The 15,300-nt window shown below is 41.3% G+C and overlaps 1 protein-coding gene across 1 annotated transcript in view; it reads right to left on the bottom strand.

Moving 5' to 3' along the window:
* Positions 1-15,300, bottom strand: part of ORC1 (origin recognition complex subunit 1) — a 31,321-nt gene that overhangs the window by 5,154 nt on the left and 10,867 nt on the right. Inside the window, exons 6-12 of the mRNA XM_054979244.1 lie at positions 14,802-15,099; positions 10,974-11,075; positions 8,742-8,937; positions 6,989-7,095; positions 6,500-6,601; positions 5,418-5,589; positions 241-348 (exon numbers count right to left, since the gene is read on the bottom strand). Of these exons, the coding sequence (XP_054835219.1) occupies positions 241-348; positions 5,418-5,589; positions 6,500-6,601; positions 6,989-7,095; positions 8,742-8,937; positions 10,974-11,075; positions 14,802-15,099 (1,085 nt within the window). The remainder of the gene's footprint in view (positions 1-240; positions 349-5,417; positions 5,590-6,499; positions 6,602-6,988; positions 7,096-8,741; positions 8,938-10,973; positions 11,076-14,801; positions 15,100-15,300) is intronic.

The raw sequence follows: 15,300 nt of genomic DNA, 5'->3' as shown, positions 1-15,300 counted from the left end.
AAAACTAGGGATTCTTTCTTCATGCCTCAGTGAAAACCTTGCATAACAGACAACCTTTTGGCGAGCTGAATCCCTAAAGCTGGCAATTAATTCCTAAAAACGTATCTGGATACTATAAAATCACATCTTGTCACTTCAAGTCTCATATTTACATTTCTCATGGTTCAATATGTTTCAGAAAATTTATTTAGGGCAGGTCATAATCACTTCCTTCTCACATTAGGAGAACCCCCACATTACCTCATCCACTACCAGTACTATGGCTTTCCTTTTGGGACTAGGTTTGCAGAACATCTTCTCCAGCAGCACTGCAGCATGAGTAGCAGTTGCCTTCTGGTCCGTCAGTAACTGAATGGGATTAAACAGAGTCACAAGTTAAGATCTGCATAGTAAAAGAGAACAACAGAATCTGCTTAGCCAGGTTTGTCTTGATCTTTACAGCTCTTGACATATGAATTGAATGCAAAGATTTTGAAACTGCATTACATATGAACAGTTCAGAGCCACACAATCAAAGCAAAATATGAGACCTGAAAGCAAAGTATATAGATTACTTCACTAAGAGCCTTATCTCTTGTCTTCTGCAGGTACCACAAGCCAAGTATCTTGGTGCTTCCATTTACAAATTGTTGCAGTAAGGAAAAATAGTTGTACCTGCAAAAGGTAGTGCCACCAACTCACCCCAGTTCTTGCACGATTCCTCTAGTGTACAGATATAACATTATTCTTTTGCCTAATTTGTTGCCCTTGAAGGGAGCCTTTATATAATCTTCCAGCCTCCAAATACTGCTTGGTAGAGATGGCCTATGTTAAGATACTGTGCAAAGAAAGCCTATATTCTAATGTTAGTATTATTCTATAGGAGTGTCAAAAGACACACACACAATTATTTTTAGTCTCTCTTAGGTCTTTTCTGGTCAGTCATAAATTTAATCTAGCTACAAGAGTCTTGTCTGACCCATTAGACAAGGCCAAGGGTAGAAATAGTTTTGGTCACAACTCACCTTGACCTAAACATGACTGAATCCAACAATATTTTCAGGGTGTAAGCTTTCGAGACTCAGATCTCCATTCCTACTTGTGTCTGAAGAAGGGAGGTCTGACTCTTGAAAGCTTGCACCCTGAAAATCTTGCTGGTCTCTAAGGTGCCACTGGACTGGAATCTTGCTGTTCTACTGCAGACCAACACGGCTACCCACCTAAAACTGCTAGTCCACAGTACTATCTTATGATCCTAGGTTTACAATTAGTCTGAAGCTTAGGGATACACATTGGCCCTGTCTCCATACAGACTGTAATATTTTGCCATGTAATTATGTTTTTTATTTGGGCTAATGTGAGGGATTGAATGTATGTTTGCTAGGGTTTAAAATACAGGCTTCCAAGGGAAGAAAGAGGGGGGCTGGATGGGTGAATGAAGTGTGATCATTGGATGGTAGTTATACCCTAGGGAGCTGAGTGAACTGCAGTTCAATCATATTCGTTCTGATGGAGAGACAGAAGTCGTGAAGTGCTGTAGCCTGAAAGAGGCCTATATTCTTTTCTATAGATTATATTAGCCTAAGTGGCTAAGAAGTCTTTGTGACTAGGTCTGTTTAGAAAAATACAAAAGCAACCTGTACTTATCTTGCAACCAAAAAGCTAGTAGTTTTAACGAAACTGAACTACCCTGAGACCATTATGCATATTTACTTCTAAATAAACTGTAGTTCTGTTAAAGTAAGACAATCTGTTTTATCTAGTGAAAATAATCCCTTTTTACCCCACATACTAACCATTTTGTCATTCTACCAAATACATGGATCTGATGAAGAGAGCTGTGGCTCTTGAAAGCTTATGCTGCAATAAAGTTGGTTAGTCTTAAAGGTGCTAGTGGACTCTTCTATTTTGCAACTACAGACTAACGTGGCTAACTCCTCTAGATCTAACTACCAAATATATCTAAGCCTTCCTATGCACCAGCATTCTGCACCATATTGACTTTGAGGGGAGACGTATATTGAGTGAATTTACAGTAGTCTAATTTTAATGTTACACAGCATAGAATCATAGAATTGGAAGGGAATGTATAGACCATCTAGTCCAACCCACTGTCCAATGCAAGGAACAGCAGCACAATGCAGGAACAGCCATGAATCCAGCATGAGTCCAGATCAGCTGCATTTACTTGCTTCTCTAGCAGCAGTGCTGGATCCAGTATAAACCCTAGTCTTTTCACTGAGCCAGCCAGGATCAACTGGATCCCATAAAAATTCAGAATCACAATGTCCTTCAAGATCTCTGTTTTTCCAACCAGCATCATTTGGTCTTGTCTGGGTTCAACTTCAATTTGTTTGCTTTCCGCCATTTGACAACAGCTGTCAAGCAACGATTCAGTACCGCTACAGCATCATCAGGGGATTTGGATAGCAAGATAGAGAGCTGGGTACCATCTGCATATTGATAGCATCCAATTCCATGGCTGTGATTGATTTCTCCTAAAGGCTTTACATAGAGGGTAAATAACATGGAGGATAAGATTGTGCCTTGTGGAACCCAACAAGATAACTGTGGAGATAGCTGGTCTCCAACAGCAACACATTTGAGTCCATTCCATGAGAAAAGATTTAAATCAGTCCAAGGCACATCCCCTGATACCTACTTCTGCCTCCAATGCCTCAACAGGATGGCATGGTCTACTGTCTACTGTTATCAAGGCTGCAGATAGATCCAAGAGTAACAGTGAAGTGTGGCCTTCATCTGCATTCAGGTAGAAGTCATCAACTAGAGCCACTAGAGCATACCATAGCCTGGCCTAAAACCAGACTGAAAATGGTCCTGAGCACAAGAGTTGTCCAAGAAAGCCTGGAGCTGGTCAGCTACTGCTCTCTCAACTACTTGCCCGCCAAAGGGCAGATTAGAAATTGCGTGATAATTGGCTACCTAATTTTTGACTAAGGATGGTTTTTAAAATAGTGACAGATTACCGCCTCTTTGAGAGGCTGACAGGTGCCTTGAGTTACTGATTGATTTATGATAGACATCAAGGGTTCCTTTAATGGTCTTTACAAGATTTTAGTAGCTAGGATGGGCAGGAGTCCAGTGTACAAGTAGCAGCCTTCACAGAAGCTAGAATTCTGTCAATATCTGTCACTGTAACTGGGTCAAAATGATCCAGAAGCAGACTGGACAATGTGCTACTTCTGTATTACCTATATTACAACTGGCATCAAGATCAGAACGCATTTGTGCTATTTTATCAATAAAAAAATTACAAGTTGTCACAGCTACTTGCCTGTTTTTGAGCCAATGAACTTTCAGATTTAGGAGACAAAAGATGTCAAGATACCTTAAACAGCTGGGAGGGATGTGAACCAGCTTATGCAATGGTTGCAGAAAAAAAGGTTCTTTGCTGCTACATCACTGCTACTTCTTAAGTTTTCCAATGGGCTCTGTAGCACATTCTATTGGATTCAGCACAAGTTTTCCAATGTCTTCCAACCCTCTTTAGATCACCCAGCTTTGCTGGTAACTACGGGGCTGGCTTCTACTGCAAGAGTGGGAGAGGTCAGGAGTTTCAAGGTGCTTCACATTCCACTGCCACTTCAACAGAGCCTGTGTTTGGAATTTTAAAATCATCCAAAGCATTCTGGAATCCAGAAGTATTCATAAACCTACCAAGCAATCAGTGAACTACTTTCATTATGGGCTGTAAATACATGACGTTGAAACCTGGCAACAGCTAGAAAGTGAAAACACACGAGTAGGAAGCAATTGCCAATTAACAAATTCAAGGAGTCAAAGGCATATATTAAATACAAAATATTATCTTCATATATAGTCAAAATTCCTCACATAGTCAACATAATATTGCAAAGTAAATTTCAAACAATTACAGTATCATGATGGTGCAACACAAATACAGTCAGGAAGAACATCTTACAGGTAAGCTTCCATGAAAGATTACAAGGTAAGTTGTAAAGAAGTCCTTTTTATAATAAAGTGCAGTGCTTATTTTTCAGGTGGAGCCGGAGAAAGCCAAAGGCACGTCAGATCGCCATACACACAGTGCCGACTTGACTCTGGTGTTTCATCAGATGACCTCTTCAGGGGCGAAGGAACATCCACCATACAAAAAGTCAATAAGTAATGTCAATTTCAAGCACCAACCAGTCAATTGTCCCATGCAGAAGTCAAGTGAATTACTGTCGGCGTTGGCGCAATGACCACCTGAAAAACGAGCACTGCACTTTATTATAAAAAGGACTTCTTTACAACTTACCTTGTAATCTTTCATGGAAGCTTACCTGTGGAATGTTCTTCCTGACTGTATTTGTGTTGCACCATCATGATACCGTAATTGTTTGAAATTTACCTTGCAATATTATGTTGACTATGTGAGAAATGTTGACTATATATGAAGATAATATTTTGTATTTAATATATGCCTTTGACTCCTTGAATTTGTTAACTGGCAATTGCTTCCTACTCGTGTGTTTTCACTTTCTAGCTGTTGATTTTGAGTAGGTACCTCCCTTTTTACTGGTTGATACCTGGCAGGCTGCAAAAACTCATTGGTGGGGCTGGGAAACATGCTTATGGGCCATATATTATGCAAAATTAGTACTACTAGAGGGGAAGCAGTGATCTGAGTGCTTAGCTGGTATAAGGCAGTTGTAGTCTAGACTAGGTCTTAGGAAGTAATGAATGAACTTAAGTTCAGAACTGTAAGTATTGTCAGGTTGTGGCCTAGCTCAAATATGTGGTTGCCGAGCTGATTATTAACTCCTGTGGAGCAGTCTCTGAATTCCCACAGATTTGAACTTGGAGAGGCTGCTCTCAGAAAGGCTATGATTCACTTCCTAGATTTTCATACAGCTGAAACACTAATTAACATCTCAGCCCAGATTGGCTCTTGAGTTTCCAAGTGATTCACTAAGTCCTGAAAAAGATGGCTTCTCAGCTCACCCAGTTCCCCAGTTAGTTTTCTTCAGCCAAGGTGTGACCATGATGCAAGTATGCCAGAGAGAAGCTGAAAGCTGCATGCTATTCATCACCTCAGCATATCCATATGCTGAACGAGCTAGGCATGGGAGAGGGCTCGCATTCTAACAGATAAGTGAGTTAAGCAACAATGGATGCCAAAGTCAGATGCTAGCTCTCAAGTTTTAGATAGGCAGATTTTATTATATAGCAACAGTAAGGCTTTCTTGTTTAAATATTTGTCCTGTGTAAGAGTGCTTTATGCTTTTTCCAAACTCTCCTTAAGCTAATAAACATAACTTTTATTTAAGAGGCAGTCTACCATATAGCTAGCCAAAATGTGTTCTCCTAACTGGCAGATGACTGGACTAGTAGAGCAGTCTTAGGTAGTTACTTATTCAAATAATCTCAAAGGTTTCTTCCCAATATAATTTCAAGCACAAAAAATCACTCACATTTAGGATCTGCACATAGGCTTGCTGGGGCTCTGTCAGCTTCATGCCATTGATTTCTATGAACTGGAAAGATGGCAGCTCATCATTTTCTGCTGCTTGTTGGAGACAATGAATGACTTCATGAACTGTTGCTGTTTTGCCTGTTCCAGGAACTCCAGAAATGTACATGCACCTTGAACAGCAAAAAGGCAGTGATGTCAATATGAAAGGACAAGCTGTGAACTGATAAGGATTCTCCGGGCAGAGCAAATACCATTCCCCATCCCCCACTCGCCCAGCTTTCTTCCTTCTCTCCTGTTTGTCTACTCTTATTTCTCCCCCCTGCAGCCATCCCTCCTCCCCCTTGCCCAAGTGCCCACCTGCTCTTTTCTTCCTCCCAGCCACTCACCTCACCCACTTGTTATTTTCTTCCTCCTCTCTTTAGCAGTCCCTACACAGTTTCCTTCCCTCCTGTTTTCTCTCTGTACCTGCTTCCTCTCCCAAGTTAGTCATTTTGAAGCTTCAGATCTTGCCACCCGAAGTTCATTTTGAGAAATATTTACTTTAGCCCAGTGTTGCCCCTCCCTCCCATTACAGAATTTTTATCTGCATGGGTGGGAGAACAATTTTAGTTATTCGATGTATCAGTGTTCTTCAGTCCACAGCTAGGGTGGGTTGCAAGCCTCTATGGAATTGCCCCCACTTTTTTGCAGCTTTTTGGTAGGATCTGTTGACAGTGGGCATATGTAAACAGCAAGGGCACCACATGCCCTGCCTCTTTGCATGTAAGCTCACTGAGCAACTAAGTATCATCTAATGCTGCTGAAAAACTACAGTATGCATTTATTTACTGAACTGACAGGCTCTAAAAAACTTTTCACAAAAACAAAATGATATGCTTCTGTTTTAACCTACACTGATAAAAACCCTTATAACAATGTGCCATAAAAATTGATTAATGTCAATGAGTTAGAGTAACTTTTTATCTCTGTTTAGTCAGACACATGCATATATATTTCTTCACATCCTTCCTCTTCCCTGAAACCAACCATGCAAAAGCAACTTTTCACTGATCCCAAGAAAAAGGTTAAGAACACACTCACCCTGCCGTCCCATCAATGAGTTTGCTTTCTATGAAGTTATAGATATCCTGGAATTCCTTTTCACGGCACGGCAAAGACTCTGGGACAGTAGAAACATGCAGCCTTTGATTAAAACAAGAAAACAGATTATAAAAGGTAGTTAAGAGTCTTGTTACAAGAGATGCACAAAATATAGAAGAGACATCAGTAAGAAGCCTTCTTCTGTTCTGAAGAATTCTTTCAAGTAGTGTTAGCGCGGCAATACTGCAATTGGAGTGTTAACATGAAGCCTTAACGTTGAACTCAGATTTTCAAAGGGCTCTCAATGCAAAACCAAACCAGTAAAAAAAGCGATACCCATTATTAAACACACAACTTTTCAAAGGAGCACTGATATTACTGTTAAAGTTGTACTTTACAGAAGGCATAGGGAGTGTTTCCCAATTGCTTTTGTTTTGAAATCAGATTGTGTGTCTCACTTCTATTTCCATCAGGAACTTGTCACTTTACCTTATCCTAGCCTCTTCTAACACATTGGCTGGCTCTTGTATTGTCTGATTCCGGCTGCGAATTCTGGGAATAGCATCATGTGGAGTCTTGGGGGTTCTTGGCTCAGGCTGCAGAGGAAAGTCAAATCTAACTAGCAGCACAACTAGCTTCAAAAACATATGCATAAAACATTTAATGATACCAAGTTAAACAGATACAATAAATGTCTGATTATTTGCTTCTTTCCTGCAGCTAAACCTTCAGATGGCAGTTAAATGGAGGAAGCAAGAGGGTTACCATCTAATAAGTCTGAAAAATGTGGAATAAATCTTTTTGAACATTTAGGACTAAGGCTCATGTGGATGATTTCATAAGCACACACTACTTTACTTTATGTAAGTATATCATATGGAACTGCCCTGTACTTCAGACCATTTATCTAAATCCAAATCGCCTACATTGCATTGACCCTGCCATAGCCTCATCCAAGTAAATGATGTACAAGGTGCACTTTACTAATTTCAAATAGTATTTTTTTCTTCTCTTTCCCCTAAGATTTCTCTTTAATCTGCTGGCCTCTTTTAAAAGAAAAAAAGCTCTGATTTATTTTAAGTTGTGTATAAATTGTTATTTAATTGATTACTTAAATGTTTATAAACTTTGAAAATCTTAAATTAGTTTTAAAGTAGTTCCCAAAAGATACCAGTATGCAAGGACAACAAAATAATAGAAAGTTGTGATGGGCTGCACTTTTTAAAGTGCTGTACAAACAGCTGAAGGAGTGTGAAGGGTTAATTCTTCACGGAAACAGAGAGCCTTGAGTGACTGACTACCGAGGTGTGCGATTTGGGATTCCAACTGGGAAAAAACACCCAAATCAGACCTGATTCTGAAAGATTTGGGATTCCTGAATCGGGCCCAGCATTGCTGGCCCAATTCAGAAATACCGACTCAAAGCTTTCCTAAGCAATTTGGATCGCTTTGTAAAGCTTCAGGTCAAGTGGTAGCAGCCTGCAGCACTTTTCTGGTTGTTTGCATTTGCAAACAGCCAGAAAAATGCTGCTTGCTTTCAAATTTCCTGCCCTTCTGCTTTTTTCCCCTGATGGGAGGGGGAGGAGGGTCTCCTCCTCCTCCCCCTCTCATCGGGGGAAAAAAGCAGCAGGGTGGGAAGTTTGAAAGGATTGCAAGCAGCATGGAAAGGGTTGCTTTCAAATGCCCAGCCACTTGCTTCCCCCATGCAGGCTTTGAAAGTTAAAGCATCCCTTTCCAAAGGGGCGCTTTCAAACCTGACGCTGCCTGCTTCAGCTGACAGGCGGGGCAGCCTGCTCCCCACCTGTCAGCCGAAGCAAGTGGTGCAGTGTTTGAAACTTAAAGCACCCCACGGCTTGCCACTTCAGAAACTTCCAACTCTTTTTCCTACTTCAGAAATTCCGATCGGGAAACCCAAATCTTTTTTTGTTGCACGCTCCTACTGACTAGTCCAAGGAATCCGATTGGGCAGCATGAGCTGAAAAAAGAAAAAAACCTTCTGAACTGGATGCTGGGGAGAAGAGAATTTTATTTCAATCAAAGGGGGGGGGGGCACGTCATAAAAGTTTTTTACTCCAAAATTTGGAATTTAGAAGCATACAAGTGGCAAAAGAGAAGTGATCTTTAAATTTTTCCTCTAAGATAAATTATTTATTTTTGACCTGACTCAAATAAATAAACGTTTTCCCATTTTCCCAGATCAACAAAACTGGCTAGGACTAGGAGTCATTACAACGAATCTTACTGTTTTGCTTGAAGTTTTGCTTGTTTTGGCAGGAGTCCCAGCAGATTCTTTTCTTGTACTATTTTGAGCAGATTTTATTTGCCTTTTGGGTTTTTGAAACACCTTTATATCTTCATCATCACTGCCAATGGAATGAGAACTTTCAGCAAGAGGGAAGTACTCTTTTTCACCTTCCTTCCCAGATGAATCTAAAAAACTAAGAGAGTAAATGGATATATTATGTAATGTTTAACAGATAACGGAGCTGCAACATTAAGTACTGTATATGTCATACAAGTTATCTACTGCTGTTACCTGTTTAATGGTAGCCGTTCATATTAGTAAGCAAATAGAAACTTCCATCTAGTTGTCCAGTCACCAATTCCTAGAACAAATCTCAGCCATAATTTTCAAGTATTAGTGTAAATGGTAATGCCTTCAGATTTCTGGTTCAGTAGACATAAAAGAGCACCAAATCACAACCTTCAGGACTTATGAAATGGGGCCTCTGTTTACACAGTCATTTGGAAACAGATCTATCCATTAAATATACCACTATTAGGCAATCACCACCTTAAGAGGATGGCAGTTAATATACTGTCACAGATATGAAGAGGAACATAGGGGAAGAGTTGCTCATCTTGACCAAAAAGATCATGGAGGATATTTCTGCAGGCCAAAAAGAAAGCTGGCCTAGTATCTCGGCTGAACACAATAGAATAGCCTTGGAGAGGAGTAAGAAACAAAGATTAGAACCAGTCTAACCGGTATCAATTGATAATATGCAAAGGGGCCCAGGCACAAGAAGCATGTAAGAAGGGTAAGAATGTCCAGCTTCACAAAAGCTATAGTTCAACAATGATGTGTACTGGTTGAGGGCCAACAGATGTATCTTACAATTGTTATGTATGAGAAACTTTTAATCACTATAGGAAGATATTCAAGTATAGTTAATTTTGTATGCTGTTTGAAAATATGAGATAATTAGTTAGCAAAGAATGTGTATCCTTATCAAGTGGGACAGCTCACTATTGTTTGGAAATTACTTTAAAAACCTACAAATATGGAAGGCTGAATTAATTGGGAGTTTCTCCTTAGAAGAGGCTTCTTTCTTGTGACCTCATCATTGGGTAAGATACTTTTATGGATACATGTAATTATTCTTCTTTAACTACCTTTGTAGCAGTAATAGATAGTATATTTTTCTGTTGAGGTAGTCAATGTTAAATATGCAGAATAGTTAAGCTGTAATAAAGGGCTGAAACGGAAGCAAAGATTCTCTAATACTTGTGTACTATACCCAGAACGAAACAGAAACATCACTGAAGTGTACCTCCTGCCAGGAATTAAATGATCTGATATGGGAAAACTAACACTGCAGTCCTAATAGTGCAATCCTAAGCAGAGTTACTCCAGTCTATGACCATTGATTTCAATGAGCTTAGACTGGAGTAACTTTTTTTAGGATTGCATTGTAAGTTGTCGAGGGCTTCTGAAGTGCATGCCTATATTTGAATCAGATATAGGCATGCACTTCAGAGGCATCCAGCACAATGTGAAGCATTTATTCTTTTTTTTTTACTGTATGATAGATAATAAGAAGGCTGCATGAGAGTTTTAAGTCAGAAACAATTTTGTGTTCTTCGCAACTGCTTTTTATTATGAACTAGGAAATACTCTTCAGTATGACAGGTGAAGTGCATGGAGGAAGGAATACGGCCACTGCATGGACCCAACTCAGTCCTCTGCAAATCAGGGTAACATGCTCTAGCCTATGCCAAAGGCCCCTGTGACAACATGAGGCTCCTTTTCTATTAACTCCACAGGCAGAAGAGAGGAGGAGGCATTTTGCACAGGCAAACTCTGGAGTAGGAAAAAACAATGTGAGACTGACTGCTTCTGTTTGTTCCAAGATACAGCATGATAGCTCTGTCTCCTTTCACACCCCAAAATTCTTTACAATTCACAAAGGGCTTGGAGCAGAACTACATAATGTGTAGTGTGTCCCTAAGATGGAATTAATTTATACACACACAGATGTGGCTATGCACATCTGATCCTACCATATCCCTTGAAAAACCTCACACTGTATTTGTTGGGACAACAAATGATTTTGAATCATTTTAACCCCCCTGAAACTCTTCCTATTAAACAGAAGAACCCAATGTATACACCTAAAAACACACTTTGCCAAGCATTTCTGCATCAAAGAATAGTGAACTGCCAGCAACAGTGCTATAATCAAACACTCACTTAAGCTGTTTTGCAATGCGAGTAGCAGTCCTTTGTGAACATTTCCGTCGAGAACGAGTTGTCACTATACTCCTGGCATCTGATTCTTGTTCTTCATCTGAACTGTAGAGATAGAACGATACAGGTTTTTCTAACTGCTTTAAATGACACTATGGTTGGATCCTGCAACCTATCAGCAGAAGATGCTGATGGTTGCAGATCTTCCCCAATTTCCCTTCCCCCAGAAGCCATTTCCAGCTTGGGAAATGTGGATTCCTAGAGTTGAAGGACTCAAATGGAGCAACAGCAAGATGGGTTGGTGGCTCCAAAGAGAAGAAGACGATACCACCCTTCCTGCCAGTGGAGCTCATTCTTACAGAAAAGGGAGCAATTTCACCCCTTTCTCTCTCTAGTGCTGCCAATCAACCCAAGGGGCTATTACTCCATAAAGGTCCTGTAAACCCAGAAACCAGCTTTTCTGGCATCAAAAAGTGCAAAGCGGGGATGACCCACAGTTGTTTTATCATTGGATCCAACCCCAACTGAAAGATGCTGGCTTTCTGACTTTCTTTAGATTGCAACAGTGAAGTTCCTGTGAGGATTCTCTCTCATCAGTGGACTGGAAGGCATTCTTGTATGGGTCTTGCCTCCTCCTTGCTCAGTGGACAGGGCACATGCAAAATTTTGGTAGAGGCGCTCACTATACTGAGTAGTTGCTTGCCCCCCTCCCCGCCCACGCCCGTTCAGCACAGAGTTCATAGATGGGTAAGACTTCTCTCTGGAGTCCTGTAACCAGAGATACTATAAAATTGGTTACAAGATAGAGAAACCCCAGACAGTCTGTGTGTTAACCTAGGGGATTCCTCTCCAATTCCTCTTCTGCCAGCTAGGGTGGGGTAGGATACCTTCCAATCCACTGATAAGGGGACCTCACCATAAGTCCAAAATTTTGTTTTCAATTACAGGAGGAAGGTATCCTTGTATGGGACTGCCAGCGAAGCTCACTCTCACAGAAAAGGGAGCAATTTCACTCGTTCCTTTCTCTTCACTGCTGCCCATCAACCCAAGGGACTATTACTCCAAAAAGGTCCTGCAAGCCCAGGAATCAGTTTTCCTGGCATCAGAAATGGCTACTGGGAGAAGGGCAAAGTAGGGAAGACCCACAGTTGTTTTGTGAGTGGATCATTGGATTCAACTCCCATTGAAAGATCAGAAGGTTGCTGTCCTTTTAATGTGGAAGGCCCTCCAGACATTGGGATGATCAGTGGAGGTTACTGTTCCATCGTCACCAGGTCAGAGAACTATTCATTTATTTATGTCTCTTTGGTCAGTGGGAAGTGACAAAGATAACAACAACAACAACATTTGATTTATATACCGCCCTTCAGAACAACTTAATGCCCACTCAGAGCGGTTTACAAAGTATGCCATTATTATCCCCACAACAAAACACCCTGTGAGGTGGGTGGGGTTGAGAGAACTCCAGAGAACTGTGACTAGCCCAAGGTCACCCAGCTGGCTTCAAGTGGAGGAGTGGGGAATCCAACCCGGCTCTCCAAATTAGAGTCCCGCACTCTTAACCGCTACACCAAACTGGTTCTCTGCCAAATGATCTCCGCCACTTGATGTAGTGGTTAAGAGTGCAGGACTCTAATCTGGAGAACTGGGTTTGATTCCCCACTCCTCCACTTGAAGCCAGCTGGGTGACCTTGGGCTAGTCACAGTTCTCTGGAGCTCTCTCAGCCCCACCCACCTCACTTGTTGTGGGGATAATAATAACATACTTTGTAAACTGCTCTGAGTGGGCATTAAGTTGTCCTGAAGGGCAGTATATAAATCTAATATTATTATTATATTTTGTTGAGTGCCCTGGCTATGAGTGGTGGGGGAGGGAAAAGCAAAGAGGAATTCCTTTGGTCAGGGGGCTGAGAGTGAGTTTGTCTCCTCCACTTCTTCTGATAGAAATCTAGCTTGAAATCGCAGTACTTTGTTGTTGACTGGGGACACAGCGGTCCAGGCAGGGGAGACCTATCCTCCTGGTCACTGCACAGAAGACTCTTGGATTGAGGGGCCACTTTCCTAAATTCAGGTCCTGCCAAACTAAGCAAGTCTTTCCTTTGGTTATAGCCACCTGGATAGGTTGAACTTGAAGAGAGACTCTACCCACTGGAACAGAAGAGTTGCTTATTGCTGAAGATAACACAATTTGGTACCTCCCTGATAGCTGACATGAGACTTCGCTATCATGTTGTCAGCAAGGATGAGAATACTCTATAATCTGTTGGAAGGTCAGTAGCATGAGACTTAGCTCCAAGCAACTCACGCTGTGCTTCATCTTACTATCACTCCATTGCCCTTGGGCTACTAGGTTATGGTCATGTGCTCTTCTAGCCAGAAGAATGGCATCTGTGCTGATCTCCACTCTAGGTGGTTCTGGAAAGGGTTTGGCACCAGCATTGCAAGGAACAATGTACACTGCAAAGAATAGTCCCCATGTCACTGAAAGATGTCCCTTTGATATGGCAGGAGGTGTCATTGAAGGGACCCATGGCACAATTTCCAGAAATGAGATTATGAGATCCAACACGTTAAGGTCATTACATCTACTGATGTTACATGTTGGAGGGCAGCAACTGCTGCCCTGAGGAAGAAGTAATGCTTTTCTGGATAGGAGAGGATGGATCGAGTAGTGTTAATTGCTGTACCTAAATGAATGATGGTCTGTGAAGGTGACTGGGTACTCTTCTGGTGATTCACCAGGAACCCATGGGACCAGAGGGCAAGCAGGGTTGGCTGGATATCCCAGAGGCCTTGAGATCTGGGTAGTGGTCTGATCGGTGAAAAGGCCTTTGATGTTCCCCGTTAGAGGTATCCTGAAGGGCCACAGGGATGGTTTGACCCGCAAACCTTAATCCATATGTGACCTTCCCTAGACGGTATGAAAAATCCTCCTGTTGAAATAGCCTGTTAGATGTTGGGCCAGAATAGGTCATTTCTTATCCTGACCATTTTTCCTTTTCTCTGCCTGAAGCCATGATTGATTGATTGACTGACTGATTGATTTGATTTTTAGCCCGCCTCCCCGCAAACAAGCTCAGGGCAGGTTACAATCATAAATAAGGTACAACAGATAAAACCAATAAAATAACTCAGTGCAAACATGAATATCAGCATTCCAAATGGAGTACCCTTCCCCCTTTCCCTGCCCACCATACACAAGGCAAGAAAAGGGTGGAGGTGTGGGTTGGTGAAACTCTTAACTCCTCAGGCATGGGGGGGGGCGGGGGGCAGATAGACCATATGCTCCCCCCCTCTCCCCATGGAATCTGAAGCAGAATTAATGCCTCTGAATGGCCAGAGGTCACAAGAAAGAAGCTGTCAAAGCAATGTTTTTAAAAATCTGCACAGCCAATCAAATCTCCAATGAATCAGAAGTCATGCTTGGTAAATGCCCTTCCAGGCTCCATCCACTTTCTAAAAACACTTAGTGGGCACCAGGAGAAGTGTTGGTGGACACAATGGTGCCCACAGGCACCACTTTTGGAAGCCCTGACATAGCAATTTCTGGATATTCAGCAGAACCTTACAGAAAAACATCAAAGAACAACAAAGACAAACTGTCTTAGCAATAACTTTTTTGGTTTTTAAGATGGAAAAATTTGTTAAAATAAGTCCTATATTTCAGATCCAAGGTATTTTTGACAAAGCTTCCACTTTTCCCACTCCTCCCGTCAGAACTCATAACTTAAGGGCAACTCTTTTCTAGATCTGAATATTTGAACAAACCAAGCTTTCTTTAAAAAAGGATTTAACTCATGTCCAATATTTCTGTTAGACTATGTCACTTACTCTCTGGCACTGTCCTTCACAGCAGAAGTTCTGGTTTCCAGACTGGAAGCTTGGTTCCTCTTGGAAGAAGATAACACAAATGAATTAGATCTCTCAGTTATGTTTTCCAATGGCTCAATGTCGTGAAACGGATCTTCTTCATCAGTAAGGCAGGATATTTTGGGAGGTGAGCCTTTAAGGCCATGGAATGTGACTTTGCGTTTAAGAGCTGACTGTTCCAGAGGCTCAATGAAGTCAAAGTCTAGAAGCGCAATACCATCTTGTTCTTTGGACTTATTTTTTGGAAATTTGGTAGGACCTAAAAACCAGAAACATCAACAGATTTTAAATAACGTTCATTCGGTAACTATCAGTTTTGAACCCATGCATGCAAGGTGCTAAATTTCAGTTACAAGCATTTAACAACATAGAATACAAATTGTAAATGCATTTTTGTATTAGTGAATCTATTCTCAGTAAAATTATTTTGGTCTGTATGCCCAGCCAATACAATGGAAAA

Source organism: Eublepharis macularius, chromosome 5 (assembly GCF_028583425.1).
Source record: "Eublepharis macularius isolate TG4126 chromosome 5, MPM_Emac_v1.0, whole genome shotgun sequence".
Lineage (NCBI taxonomy): Eukaryota > Metazoa > Chordata > Lepidosauria > Squamata > Eublepharidae > Eublepharis > Eublepharis macularius.
Note: the sequence above shows the minus strand (reverse complement) of the source record. Positions and strands in the feature narration are given on the sequence as shown.